At 32.3% G+C, this 15420-nt stretch overlaps 1 protein-coding gene across 1 annotated transcript in view; it reads left to right on the top strand.

Moving 5' to 3' along the window:
- The first annotated feature begins 338 nt into the window (after positions 1-338).
- EFCAB13 (EF-hand calcium binding domain 13) overlaps positions 339-15420 on the top strand; it is a 49702-nt gene continuing 34620 nt past the window's right edge. Inside the window, 6 exon segments of the mRNA XM_015588024.1 lie at positions 339-368; positions 3302-3459; positions 7327-7441; positions 9552-9679; positions 10358-10440; positions 12703-12846. Coding sequence (XP_015443510.1) covers positions 339-368; positions 3302-3459; positions 7327-7441; positions 9552-9679; positions 10358-10440; positions 12703-12846 — 658 coding nt within the window.

Here is a 15420-nt window from a genome sequence, read left to right on the forward strand (position 1 = left end):
ATGCCATTTGAATTTGGATTTCTCTCCTTGCACTACAAAAGATAAGGGAAAGGATGATCTCCCGTGATATGATCTGTTAACTGCTTTTTCTAGCTTCTGTACACATATCTGGGTTGGAGAATATCTATTAGACATTATGCCATAAGTATTACATTGAAGGGATAACTTCAGGTAGATAAGTATAATTAAGTTTCCTAAACGGGCATATGATTTCTTCTTTTTCTTTTCTTTCTTTTTTTTTCTTTTTGGCAGAAAATCCTTTTGTGCTATTGCTCATTTACACTTATTCATCGAGATCTTCGAGTCCTCAAGGGAAGAATTTACCTCTAAACAAAAAGATGGAAACTAAAGTACATTTATTCTGCCAGGTATTTTTTCAAAATAGTTTCTAAAGATGACTTCTCTTTAAAAAAATAGTTTGTATTGCCTCACATCTGTAATCAGTAAACAGATTCATAGGGTAATATAGTCATTGGATCTTGCTTACTAACTAACATGACTTTTGAACTTTTTTAGTGAACATAAATTGAACTCTCATCCCAAAACCCCTGAAGTATCAAGATATCGGTGGTGTATGATAAGAGTATTTTCTGGAATAGGGATTGGGATAATTTTCAGGAGACCAGATGATTTTAAACTACATGAGAGGTTGTAGATAATGTAATTAATTATGTTGGAGGCTAACCAAAAGGTAATATAAAAGATACCAAGTTTCTCTAGTCTTCTTATCTGTGATTCAGGGGATGTTCTTATCCATTGGCTAACTGTGTCAGATAAATATATCTGGACTTAGTAATGAGAAACTTTATTCATAAGGATTATTGCAAGGAAGGAAAGGGACTATTGAAATTGGAGGAGGGGTACTATTGCAATAGGGAGAATGCTGTGACCATAAGATCTTCAAAGGCGAAAAGGGGTTATCTTTTATGGAGAGGAGTAAACAAGGCTAGGAAGAACTGGATATGGGGAAGTGGGATGAAAGAGTACCTTGATTGAATAAATAGATCAGAGCATATTTTACCATGAATCCAGCCTATTCTCTGAAGGGTTGTATGCCAGTTTAGGCTGAGGTGGGCCAAAGTTCAGGGGCCTATAGGAGAGAGTAGGTTCACCAAAATTCAGTTTTTAAACACTTTATTCTAATTAATCAGTGGGGAACACAACAGTTGAGCTAATCATTTATGAGGCAAAGAAAAGGAATTTTGAGGGTCTGTGTTTGGCCTTGTCATAAGTAAGCAAAGAGGCATTCTTGAGTGGTTCTTTGCTGTAAGTCATTTTCTAGGACACAAAAGACGATTCCTTTAATGTTCTCTATTTTTCAGGTGTACATGGCTCAGGTATAATATAACATTGTCAACTGAGAGTCCTAATCTTTTAAATTTATTCTTTTAATGGATCTGGAGCCACCATATAAGACACGTACCCATACTATAATCTACAAAACAATTTCAGAGTTTCCTGCTAAGGATTGAGATACATAATTTAATGTTACATTTATAAATCTGTCCCTTCTTTTTATACCTAGTATATTGTTGATTATACCCTTTTAAACTGATTTTGAAGATGAATTCTTAAAAATTAACAATATTAAAATATCATACCAGTTTATTTTCTTTAAGCTTTATGGTTTATGCTTCACAAATGATTCACCTTTAACCACAGAGTTTCAGAGATAGTTTTCTTCCTTTTCTCTTCTATGTCGTCAGTTTCTACCCACTATTTGACTGTTTCCATTCATCTGGCCTTCGATAACAGGTTTTTGTTCACCACCCATCCCATATTTTTAAATTCCCATCATCTTTTTTTCCTGCTTTCTATTTTGGGTCATTTTTCTCAACTTCTCTAGGAATCCTTTCATCATTGGTAACAAACATCTCATCAAGGCAACAAATCAGATTGCCTTCTTGAAACAAATTGTTAAAGGTGTGCTTCTGTTGTAGGAGAGATGTGTGCAGATTCTAGAAGTCACTGAAGTAGTTCCCTCAATTACCATTTCATGTGGAAATTAAATTTCGTTGGTAATCTGCTTTATAAATTGCCTGTGTAATCTGTTCAGGGGTTAAAAACAAATGTACCTTTGATCAACTAGTTGCAGTCCAGTTGTTTAAAGCAGACAGATTTCAAGAGAGAATATTTCCAACTTCATTTCCTTCTTTTCTAAACATGTTTATTGCTCCTTGTTCTAGTTCCTTTTTGAGCGGGGGGGAGGAGTGTCTATTTAGAAGCACTATATCTTCTTTTTTTCTTAGTAGACTTTATTTTTAGAGCAGTTTTAGATTTACAGCAAAATTGAGTGGAAAGTACAGAGAGTTCCCATATACTCCCTACCCATATATGTATGCACAGCCTCTCCACTATTAATATCCTGCACCACCATGGTACATTCGTTGGAATAGAAGAACCTACATTTTTTTCTCCCAAGTTTTGGCAATTATGAATAAAGTTTCTGTAAACACCTGTGTGCGGGTTTTTGTGTAGACATGTTTTCAACTCCTTTGGGTAAATATCAAGAAGTACAGTTGCTGGATTGTGTGGTAAGAGTATGTTTAGTTCTGTAAGAGACTTCTATATTGTCTTCCAAAGTGACCGTACCATTTGCATTCCCACAACAAAGAAAGAGACTGCCTCTAGCTTCACATCCTTGCCAACATTTGGTGTTGTCAGTGTTTTGGATTTTGGCCATTCTAATAGATGTTTAGTGGTATCTTGATGTTGTTTTAATTTGCAATTCCTCAATGACATGATGTTGAGCAACTTTTCACATGCTTGTTTGCCATCTGCACATCTTCCTTGGTGGTGTCAGTTAAGATCTATTGCACATTTTTTAATTGAGTTGTTCTTTTTCTTGTTGAGTTTTGAGAGTTCTTTGTATAATTTTTGAATATACAAAATAAAAATACTTTGAATACAATCATTTATCAGATATATCTTTTGCAAGTATTTTCTCCTAGTCTGTGGCTTGTCCTCTCATCCTATTGACAGTGTCTTTCACAGCACAGAAGCTTTTAATGAAGTTAAGTTTAATGATGCTTTAAGAACTAGTTTTAATAACTAGATACATTTATAAATGCTGTACATTTTATAGTTGCATAATGCAGTGAGGGAAGTTAGAGGCAATTAGAATAAGTACCTAATCTGGACCAATGCACTAAGGGATAAACACTTTTCAACAAAATTCCCTTTGGTGGCACCATTTTAGAGAGAATTTTGAACTGTAATGAATGATTTGACCTAGAATGTCACATACAATTTACATGTCCAAAGAGAACATGGCTGACTGTGGCTCTTGATTGTTCCCCAGGCAGAAGAAAATACCACTTTATCAGATGATGGCTGTAATTCTTTTGCAACTGACCTATCAAGACTTATTGACAGCAAGAAATACATCAAACATTCTAAAACGACAGATAAGAGAATTTCACCTAAAATTAGGGGTTCAAGCCCAGAACACAAGAAAATGTAAGTTAAACTCTGAATTACTTAATTGAATTATAATTTTACAAGTTTGAGAGAACTAAAAATATAGCTCATGTGTTCTCATAATGTACTAAGTGTAGAGGATCATGCATATTAGTGGATATTCGGAAGTGTTGTTTTAATTTCTAGATTAAAAAAAGCCCTTACACTTTTCTCACTTCTCTCACAGCCATGTGGAGGTCTATAAGCTATGATAGTTTCCAGTTACAATTACAATAGAACAATTAACTGTATGTCTGTATTTGTCTCTCCTTTTTTGGAGAAAATTGTAATATATTTAAGTGTATATTATAATATATTTAATACAGTGATTCATTGTGAAATGATTACCACCTTTGAGTTAATTAACATATCCATCACCTCACATATTTACTTTTTTTTGGTGAGAATACTTAAGTTCTGCTCTCTTAGCAAATTTCAATTATACAATACAGCATTATCAACTGTAGCCACTTTGTTAAACATTAGATCTTTAGATCTTATTCAAAAGATGGTACCCTTTTACCATCTTTTCCCTATAATCCTTTCCCCCACCCTCAACCCCTGGCAGCCATCATTCTATGAGTTTGTTTTTTTAAGATTCCCCATATTAGTGATATCCTACATTATTTGTCATTCTCCGACTGACTTTCTTTCACTTAGCATAATGTCCTCAAGGGCCATTCATGTTGTGCAAATGGTAGGATTTCCTTCTTTCTCATGGCTGGATAGTATTCTCTTGTGTATATATACTACATTTTCTTTAACCATTCATCTTTTTACAGATATTTAGATTTTTTCCATATCTTGGCTATTGTGAATAATAGAATGAATATGGGAGTGCAGATATCTCTTAGAGATACTTGTTTTCATGTCCATTGGATATATACCCAGAAGTGAATTATATGGTAGTTCTATTTTTAAGTTTTTGAGGAACCTTTATATGATTTTCCATGCACCAATTTACATTCCCACCAACAGTGCACGAGGGATCCCTTTTCTCCATATTCTTTCCAATACTTGTTATCTCTTGTGTTGATTATACTCATTCTAACAAGTGTGAGGTGACACCTCATTGTAGTTTTGATTCTCATTTCCCTGATGGTGAGTGATGTCAAACACCTTTTCATGTACCTGTTGGCCATTTGTATGTCTTCTTTGAAAAAAATGTCTATTCAGTTCCTTTCTCATTTTTAAATTGAGTTATTTGTTTATTGAGTTATTTGTTTATTGAGTTATATGAGTTTCTTGTATATTTTAAATATTAACTCATTAGAAATATGGTTTGTAAATGTTTTCTTTCATTCCATAGGTTGCCTTTTCATTTTGCTGATGGCTTCCTTTGCCATGCAGAAGCTTTTTAATTTGATGTAGTCCCACTTGTTTACTTTTGCTTTTGATGTCAAATCCAAAAAGTTATTACCAAGATCAATGTCAAAGAGCTTACCACCTATGTTTTCTTCTAGAAATTTTATGTTTTCTTTCTCAATATTGCTTTGGCTCTTTGAATTCTGTGGTTACATACAAATTTTAGGATTATTTGTTCGATTTCTATGAAAAATGCCATTGGAATTTGGATAGGGATTGCATTAAATTCCATAGGTAACTTTGGGTAGTAAGGACATTTTAGCAATATTCTTCTAATCCAGGAACACAGAATGTCTTGTCATATATTTGTGTCTTCTGCAGTTTTTTTCATCAATATTTTATAGTTTGCAGTGTACAGATCTTTCACTTTCTTGGTTAAATTTATTCCTCAGTATTTTATTCCTTTTGATGCTATCGTAAATGGGATTATTTTCTCAATTTCTCTGTCAGTTCATTGTTAATGTATAGAAATGCAGCTGATTTTTGTATATACTGATCTTGTGTCCTGCAACTTTACTGAATTTATTAGTTCTAATAGTTTTTTGGTGGAGTCTTTAGGGTTTTCTGTATGTAAGATCATGCCATCTGAAAACAGATGATTTAATTTCTTCCTTTCTGATTTGGATGCTTTTTATTTATTTTTCTTGCAAGAGTGGGCACCCTTGTCTTGTTACTGATCTTAAAGAAAAAAACTTTTCAGCTTTTCATCATTTGGAATAATGTTAGCTTCGGTCTTGTTATGTATGGCTTTTGTTATGTTAAGGTATGTTTCTTCTATACCTACTTTGTTGGGAGTTTTTATCATGAAAGGATGTTGAATTTTGTAAAATGCTTTTTCTATTGAGATGATCATATGATTTTTGTCCTTAATTTTATTAATGTGATTATGTTAGGAAAAACCTCAGTTCTCCTATGCTTCTTCTTTACTCTCATAATACTACCACATTTACAATACTTCTGACACCAGATGTGTGGGTTTCCCCACACCAAGCAATTCTTTGTCACTGGCAGGTGTCCTACAATTTAACTCAATTCTAACACTGTCTACCTGGAAATACCATCAGATCCCACAGATTAAAAGCTCAGTCCCACAAGACTGCCCTTACCCCACTGCAGATGTCAGTCACAAGTCCAGGTTGTTACCTGTGCTTCAGACTGGTGGGCTATAAATCAGAGGTTCCCATAAGTCCCTCTTCAGGCTCAATTAATTTGATAGAGCAGCTTACAAAACTCAGAAAAACAGATATTTATGTTTACCAGTTTAGTAAAGGATATGATAAAGGATACAGATGAACAGCCAGAAGAGATACATAGGGAGAGATCTGGGAGAGTACTGAACTCAGGAGCTTTTTTTGTCCCTGTGGAGTTGGAGTGCATCACTCTCCCAAAATGTAAATGTGTTCACCAACCTAGAAGCACTTCAGAGAGGAAAGAAGGTCTGGAATAAAGTTAATAACTAGTCATGCCTACATGAGAAAGCCTCCATAAAAATCCAAATATCATGGGGTTCAGAATTCAATATAGTCATTGTCCTGTGTATCGCCTAAGCCTTTGAAAAGCTGGTTACTCTAAAATAAAAGAACCCTTTCTGCTAAAGAACTTAAAGTTTTCCATACAAGGAAGAATAAGTATGGAAATCCTATGGGGATTTGCCATAGTGATTCTCAAAGTTGTCTCTGTGTTAGAATAACCTGGGCGTATTTTAAAAATTCCAGATGTCAGCCCACTCTCCAAAATAATTAAATCACAATATGGGAGGATGGGACACAGGTATCAGTATTTTTCAAAAATTTCTGGTGATTCCAATATGCATACAAGTTAAGAATCTAATCTCTCTCCCAGGAGAACAAAAAAATTTTAGGGTTGTTCTTGAAATTTAGGTATACCCTGGATTACTTGAAGCAAAGCATGCAAATTCTGAGAGATCTTCTCTTTCGAATTTAATTCAGGCTTATTGTATTCATCTCATTGTTTAGTTTATGGAATGTTTGTTTTTTAAAGCTTTTGACAGTCTAATAAGAGGAGGGAAAGAAGCAGAAAGAAGAGTGAACTAAGTCATAAGAAAGCAGGATAATTATTAAAAAGCAGTTCAACGTCTAGTAACCAGACTTTAGTCTTGAAGTACCATCTCTTGTTAAAAGCAATCATTTCTTTGGAGAAATGGCTAATTGTAGGTCTGGGAAAGGAAGTGTACAGATGAGCTTGGAGTTTAAATTTTTTTAAGAGTAAAAACACCTTGTAGAAATACTTATTAAAATCTTTACACGTGAAATGTACTGGAATTTGTCTTGAAATAATAAAGTATGGGAGCAGGTATAGGGATATAGATGAAATAGGATTGTCCATTATTGAAGCTGCGTGGGTGATGGGCACATGGGGAGATCATCACATTATTCTATCTACTTTTATATATGTTTGAAAATTTCCATAAGTAAAATATAAAAGAAGAAAAACCAAGAAAAAAAGTAATTCATGAATGATTCCAATTTTCTGTGCAACTAGGTGTGAAACGTCGATATTTCTATTTGGAAAAGAGAAATCCTCTGATTTTTCGGGAGGAAAAAAAGTCAGGAGAAAGAAAACTTTACAAGTACAATTGCATACTGAAAGAACTGAGGTAAATAAATATCTGGAAATAATTTACTTTTGAATGTTATCCTTAGCCTTCAGACATTTCATTACAAATTAGTCCAATGATTGAAATGTCACAATCTTAAATATTATTTTTTCTTCCTCCTCTTTCCCCTGTTCTTGTTTCTCCTCCCCTTTCTCTTCCTCCTCCTTAAAAAAAAAAAAAAAATAGAACAAGGTACCCTTTCAGAATAATATGAAATTTTTTCCCTTTTTTTCCTTCATTAGACCAGTATTTTTATTACTATTCTCCCTGTTAAATATTTGCTGTTATAGCAATGTCTCTAGGCATTCCTTGGCTTGTGGCAGCATAACTTCAGTCTTGCTCTTCATATAGCTTTCTCTCTGTGTCTATATCTCAAATATCCCTGTACTTTTCTCATAAGCATATCATTATGTATCTCATCTTGAGATCCTTCACTGGATTACAACTGCAAAGGCTTTTTCTCCCAGTAAAGTCACATTCACACGTTCCAAGATCAGGATATCTTTTTGCGGAGCCACCATTAACCTACTACATTCACTATATGTTTACTTAGCTATATATATATTTTTTATTTCTCTGTCTTGATTATTTGTTGTACCTCCTGAATCTGAGACTACATGTGCCTTTCTTCAGTTCTGGAAAGTATTAATTCATTATCTTTTAGAATATTTCCTCTCAATCTCTTTATTCTGTCCTTCCGGATCTTCTTTTAGATGTATATTAGACCTTATCATTCTGTCCTCTATGTTCTTTAACATTGCTTCATATTTTTCATCTATTTCTCTCTATTTTGTTCTGGGTAATTTCTCCCATCTACTTTATAGTTTTTCTTTCTCCAGCTAAATCTAATCTGCAGCTTAATCTGTCCATTGAGAATTTAATTTCAGTGCTTATATTTTTTTCTTACAGAAGTTTTATTTGGTTCTTCTTAAAATCTGCCTAATGTCACGTTCATTGCTTATGTTCTATAGTTACTTCAAAGTTGATATCTCATAAATTAATAAATGAAGTCCAAAATCTCCTATTTGTTGTTTTGTTTGAATCTCACTCATATTAACTTATATCCTTGGGTGCTTTATATTTTTTCTTCATTCTTTTGTATATAATTAATTTAAATTTGTGAGAATCTAGATTTAGAGTGGCCTCCTCCAGGAGAATTTGAATTTGCTTCTGCCATGCACTTCAGAGGTCTTACAAATAATGAAACCACTTTAAATGAAAAAAAAACATTTATTCAGTATAGATTTGAATTCTAAATTTATGTGTGGATAGAGGTATGGCTATAACTAATCCAGAGGCATACTTTTTTTTCTCTCTCTTTTCTTTCTCCCCCCAACCTGGAGCTGAGACAAATACAGATTGTACTCTGCATACTCCTATTGGGGGATAAATTTTTTTTTATAGCCTACTCTTGCTGAAAACATTGCTCTTTGAAGATTTGAGCTGTATCTGGGATCTCGGTACCAATTCCTATCAATTTTGTATGGCTTGGGAGTCATCTCTCTATATCCTGCATGGTCTTTAAAAGTCAAGGCTCTAGGCTCTGTGTAAAATTGAAGACATCTATAATTACAGGCCTCATTTTCTAAAGCAATACTTTTCTCTCTTGCTGGTTGCCGCTTTTGAATCATGTTATACATGCAATGTTAACTTTTATTAATATCTGTGGTAATTTTCTCAATCATAAGGGTAATTTAAAGCAAAATTACCTGTGTTATTTGAATAGCTGTTGGTTCTCCACATTATTTTGCTCATTAGGCTGAGCCTGTATATGTAGCCTACAGTTTGGTGGTCTTATCTTCTCTATACTATAGATTTGCCCTGCTTTGTAAAATCCATTTCTGTAAATTGATTATTAAATACAATATTAATTAGGAGATTATTAGTTGCATACTTAAGAAAGATATGGCTTTGCAAAAGAATATTGCATAGTTGATTTAAAATTTTAGTATATATAAACTGTAATTTATTACAAGAAGCAATTTTACATCAAAAGCATAGCTAAGCAAGGAGCCTAAGTATGATTAATTATCTTTTAAGAGGTTTGTTGTCCAAGACTCTGGTTTACCAATGTGATCTCTGGCACCAACATTCTTGCATTTGGGTCTAGATTGCCTGTTCCTCTGTGATGCCGTCAAAGAAGATGATTAGGAAAGAAAAGTCTTTATACAAGTTGCCGAATCAATACAACATTCACAAGACTTTATCACCCCTTTCTACATCTTCTTCAATTGTTAGGTATTTAAATCATTATATTATATTCCTTAAATGTTGGGTTCATATTTGAGGTTTTTCTCTATGGAGTCATCTATTCCTTCTGTATAAATTATGCTAAATAGTTTGTGCAAACAAAGAGACTAGGAAGGACATGTGGCCCTAAGAGCACTGTGTGTGGAATTTAAATTCTTGATGTTGAGTCCTAATTGAACTCACATGCTAGCTTAGGCTGTTGCACAATTCACTTTATATTTCTGGGCCTCAGACTCCACTCGTGTTAAGAATCGTACAACAGTAACATTCTATGATTTCAGTTATTTATATGTTATGGGATTAGATGAATCATTTTTTCAAGATATTTTTACTGACAGGTTTATGCGATCTGGGATTCTTTGGCTGTTAAAAGATATTCTTATTTACTTTCTGTAAAATTTGCTGTGACTTGAGTTAAGAGTGGGAAGAATTAGGCCACAGCCAAAGGATAGTGGATTATGAGCACTACTTACTGACTAAGGTAAATTCCACTCCAAAGAGAAATATCTAAAAGAAACAAAGAGTTCTGGGGTGAAAAATGTGGAATTCACTATCATTTGGATAGTTCTTGGGCTATTGATAGGTTTTCTAATATTTTAATAGGAAAATGACATAACTATTTTGTGTATTTTTTGCTACTTTCTAATGTGACTTTTTCTTTGACAGGAAAAAAGAAATGCTTCCTAACTTCAACCAGACACTATATGATGAGGTACCACAAGGATATGTGTACTCAGAAGAATTAAGTGGTAATTATTGGTTCTAGAATTTCTTGTATAAATTTCCTGATTGTGTGCTGTTTAGAAATTGTTTCATTACCTAGTATCTTTTTCTTTACTTCTCATGGCTTATGATATCAGCTAATATTACATGATGTGGCACATGCTGCATTTTGTGAACAAGCATAAATAGATAGCTTAATTTATAAATATCTTTTGTTGATTGGTAAGATAAGTAAAATATATATGCTTATTCTAGTTCAAAATTTTTTGGATAAAGTCTGGATATTATATATGATGAATAAATTAGTAAGCACCAAAGTCACTGATTCTACTGGAATTTAGTTCTTGGTACCTTAATATTAAAATTCTTAGTACCCTTCACTTCTTGACACTGAGCTCTCCATATCTTGGGTCTCTCCTTTATATTTATGAAATAATTCGGCATATTTTTTCTCTCTACCTTAACTCTGATCATCATATTAGGTAGTTTTATTGAGGTATATTTGTCATGTAGCACTGTATAAGTTTAACATGTATGACATAATGATTTGACTTTCATATATTGTCAAATGATGACCACGATAAGTTTAGTTAACGTCCATCATCTCATATAGGTACAAAAAAAGAAAAAAAAAATTTTCCATGTGATGAGAACTCTTAGAGTCTACCCTCTTAATAACTTTAAGATATACCATACAGCCATGTTTACTATAGTCATGTTGTACATTATATCCTCAGTACTTATTTATTTTATAAGTGGAAGTTTGCACCTTTGGACCACCTTTATCCGATTTATCCAATTCACCCACTCTCCACCTCTGGTAGCCACAAATCTGATCTCATTTTCTAATTTTTTTAGATTCCACACATAAATGAGATCATACAGTATTTGTCTTTGTCTGACTTATTTCGCTTATTGTAATGCCCTCAAGTTCTGTCAATGTTGTCACAAATGGCAAGATTTCCTTTGTTTTTATGGCTGAATAATGTTTGGTTATACATATATATATGTTGATATATATGTATATAAACATTTTATTCATCTGTAGATGGACACTTAGGTTGTGGCTACATCAGTTTGCATTTTCACAATAGTGCGCAGGTTCCCTTTTCTCTACATTCTTGCCAACACTTGTTATTTCTTGTCTTTTTGATAATAGCCATTCTAATAGGTATGAGGTGATATCTCATTGTGGTTTTGACTTGCATTTCTGTGATGATGAGTGATGTTGAGCACCTTTTCATGTACCTATTGACTATTCATGTATCTTCTTTGGAAGAATGTCTAATCAAGTCCTCTGCCTATTTTTTAACTGAATAATAATAATAAAAAATAATAATTAATAATAACATAACAATATAATAATAATGATGATGATTATTATTGCTATTGAGTTGTATGAGTTCTTTATATATTTTGGATGATTTGCAAATATATTTTCCCATTCTATACAGTGTCTTCTCATTTTGATCATTTCTTTTGCTGTGCAGAAGCTTTTCAGTTTGATGTAGTCCTACTTGTTTATTTTTAATTTTGTTGCTTGTGCTTTAGGTGTCATATCCAAAAAATCATTGCCAAGACCCAAGTCAAGGAGCTTTATTCTTGTGTTTTCTTCTAGAAGTTTTATGATTTATAGTCATACATTTAAGTCTTTAATCCATTTTGAGTTAATTTTTGTGATTATGCCAAATTATTTCATAAATATAAAGGAGAGACCCAAGATATGGAGAGCTCAGTGTCAAGAAGTGAAGGGTACTAAGATAAGGGTTTAGTTTCTTTTACATGTGAATATTCAATTTTCCCAGTACCATTTATTGAAGAGACTGTTTTTTTTTTTCCCCATAAGTATGCTTGGTTCCTTTGACAAATATTAGTTGACTGTATATACCATGAGTTTATTTCTGGGCTCCCTATTCTGTTCCATTGGTCTATGTGTCTGTTTTAATGCAAGTACCATACCATGTTGATTACTGTAGTTTTATAATATAGCTTGAAGTCAGGAAATGTGGTGCTTGCCACTTTGTTGTTTTTTTTCTTTTCCCTCAGGATTGCTTTCCTGATGGTCTCTGAGAGTTCTTTAAGAAACTCATAGACTTAGAGGTCACTGACTCCAGGCATATCTAAATAAGTCGCAAGATTGATTTTAAAGCAGAGAATTGGAACACAAAGATTTGTGCCTCTTCTCTTAATGATTATTGTGGTTTTTTTTCCATTGAGAGGAGGTGGGAGGAATACGGATGGTTATTCCTTCGAATTAACTTTTCTTTTGTGTGTGTGTGTGTGTTCAGCACTTCAAAAAGCCTGTACAATTTTTAGTAAAATTCGAAGTGGTAAGATTTACCTGAATGATCTTCCAATGATCCATCGTATATTGAAGATTTCCATAAATGATTCAGAAATGAGAAAGGCACTAAAGACTATTGATATTGATGGTAAGTTTTATGTTTTCATTATTAGTTTAATGGTCTACAAACATGGATATGTAATATGTTGGTCAGATTAATTACAAATTATAGGAAAGCTAAGCTTTAAAATCTGTTTTAAAAAAATCTCTTTTTTTGTGCATTTACAATAATGATATTAAAATTGGGCCTTAAGTACACATAATTGGATTGATTACTAGATTGGATTCTCACCAACATTTGCTATTTTTAGACTTCTCATTTTTGATAATTGCATGAGTATGAAATGGTTTGGATTAGGGAAAATTTCTTAAGGCAAAGATTTCTGAGTAGAAAAGAAGAGATTACTATATTTGATATATTTAACTATATTAAAACCAAGAACTTTTATTTTTTAAAAAACACCTTAAAGTAAAAAAACAAGTTACAAACTTGGAGATATTTGCAGTTCACACAACTACAAAGGATTAGTTTTCAGAATGTATAAAGAACTCATACGAATCAGTAACAAACAATGGCATTGGAAAATGAGCAAGATACATGGACAAGTATTTCCTATGAAAGATAACATATATAGCCAATAATCATATGAAAATATCTTCAGTATCACCAATGTTCAAGAAATGCAAATCAAAATCCTATTAATTACATTTTTAAAAGTTTATATTAATTAGTTCCAAGTATAATTACATTTTTAAGCACATATAAAAATAATTACTCTTTTACAGTCAGTGTTCGATACTTTAATCAAAGAAGTAGATAATAGAGAACTCATTACATCTACAGACCATTCCAAGCTTGATGAGGAGGAGAGACAAGTTTAGAATAAAAATGATATAAATAAAATATAAGAATAAATTTAGTACACCTAAATGCAAAGTAGTACTCTAAGGTTGAAAGCATCAAGATTCTCAAATATAAGATGTAGATTTATTATAAAAAATTTGCAGATAGAAAATTCTAGAAGTCAAAATGGACCACCAATAGAATGTTACTAAATAATCTAGTAATAACTTACAAGTTGAAATAGTGTACATGTATCTATCTGTCCATCTATCTAAGTCGCTCAAACACTTTTTGAGCATCTATATGTGACAGCTTTCTGAAGTATTAAAAATAAATTAATAAATGTAACCCTAACTTTTAAAAAGCTTAAGAAACAATTCTATTTTTTCTGACATATTTAGTTATCTAAGTGTTATTATTTGACATTATTTTTTGGAGATTTATATTAAAACAATTCTCCAAAGTGGAAATAACTTTGTTCTCTGAAAGCACAGAAGAATATAAAAAGTCAAAATCATGTGTAATCCCATTACCAAACTTTGATATTTTTACCTATTTTCCTAAGATTTTCCCAACATATACATATAAAGGTGTGTATGTGTGCATAATTGAGTTGTATACACATGCATGAACAAATAAATTTTAAAAACATACATGAACTCATATGCATACACTATTGTTACCTTTTTCTATTAACATTAGATGATAGTCAACTTCTGTGTAAATATAGATCCATACTGCCTTTGTGACTGTGAGTTATTCTATGGAACAGATTAAAAGACAAATTAAAAAACAAACAAATTAAAGAGTAAACTGTATAAATAATAACTATAAATGTAGGTTACTTCTAATGTTTTTGCTGTTATAAACAATGCTCTCTTTCTCTCTTTCTAGCTCTCATCAGACAAAGATAGATAACTAAAACTGAAATTTCTAGGTCAAAGAATGTGAACTTTTAAGGCTTTTAAATTATATTGTTATTAGAAATTCAAAGCAATAAAACTTTAGAACTTTGTATATTCAGGACTTTAGAGTTTGTCTCTTCCAATCACTTGGATTTACTGTTGGGGAAACTAATGGATAAAAAGGTGAAGGGTATATTCCAAACCCATACAACCAATTTTAGATGACTTATGTTAAACTTTTGTTCATTAATTTTTACATCGAAAATAATGTAGCCCGATTTTGAAAATCTTGGCAATAAATGTAAATACAAGAAAAAGTTCAATAATTGAACATGAAACATGTCTTATAGAGATTTTTTTGTTTTAAATTAGTATTTTTATCTTAAAGAAGTTTATAAATTACAAAATGAAAATTATCTCGTAATCCCAATTTCTCTCTCTAATCTCTGCTGGTAAACACCATTAATAATTTGTTGCATATCCTTCCTAGCCTTTTGTTTTATACATATGTATAAAAATTTTAGTTGAGTTTATATTGATTAATGGTAAAGTTGCCTCTAAAATTTTTGCTATTACAAAAATCCTTGTCTAGCAATTCTTTTTTTTTTTTTTTAATTAAGTTTATTTGGGTAACATTGGTTAATACAATAATGTAATTTTCAGGTGTACATTATTATTTGATATCTGTATATTCTATTGTGTGTTCACCACCCAAAGTCCAGTTTCCTTCAGCTACTTTATATTTGATCCCCTTTACCCACTTCACCCTCCCCCTAAACCCTATATTTGACCCCTTTTACCCCATCTACCTCTTCCCTCCTCCCCCAACCCCTCCCTTCTGGTAACCACTAGTCCATTGTCCATGTCCCTGAGTCTCTGTTTGTCCTGTTCATGTAATTTTCAACTTTTTCAA

The sequence above is a fragment of the Pteropus alecto genome, unplaced genomic scaffold (assembly GCF_000325575.1).
Source record: "Pteropus alecto unplaced genomic scaffold, ASM32557v1 scaffold313, whole genome shotgun sequence".
NCBI classification, from domain to species: Eukaryota; Metazoa; Chordata; class Mammalia; order Chiroptera; family Pteropodidae; genus Pteropus; species Pteropus alecto.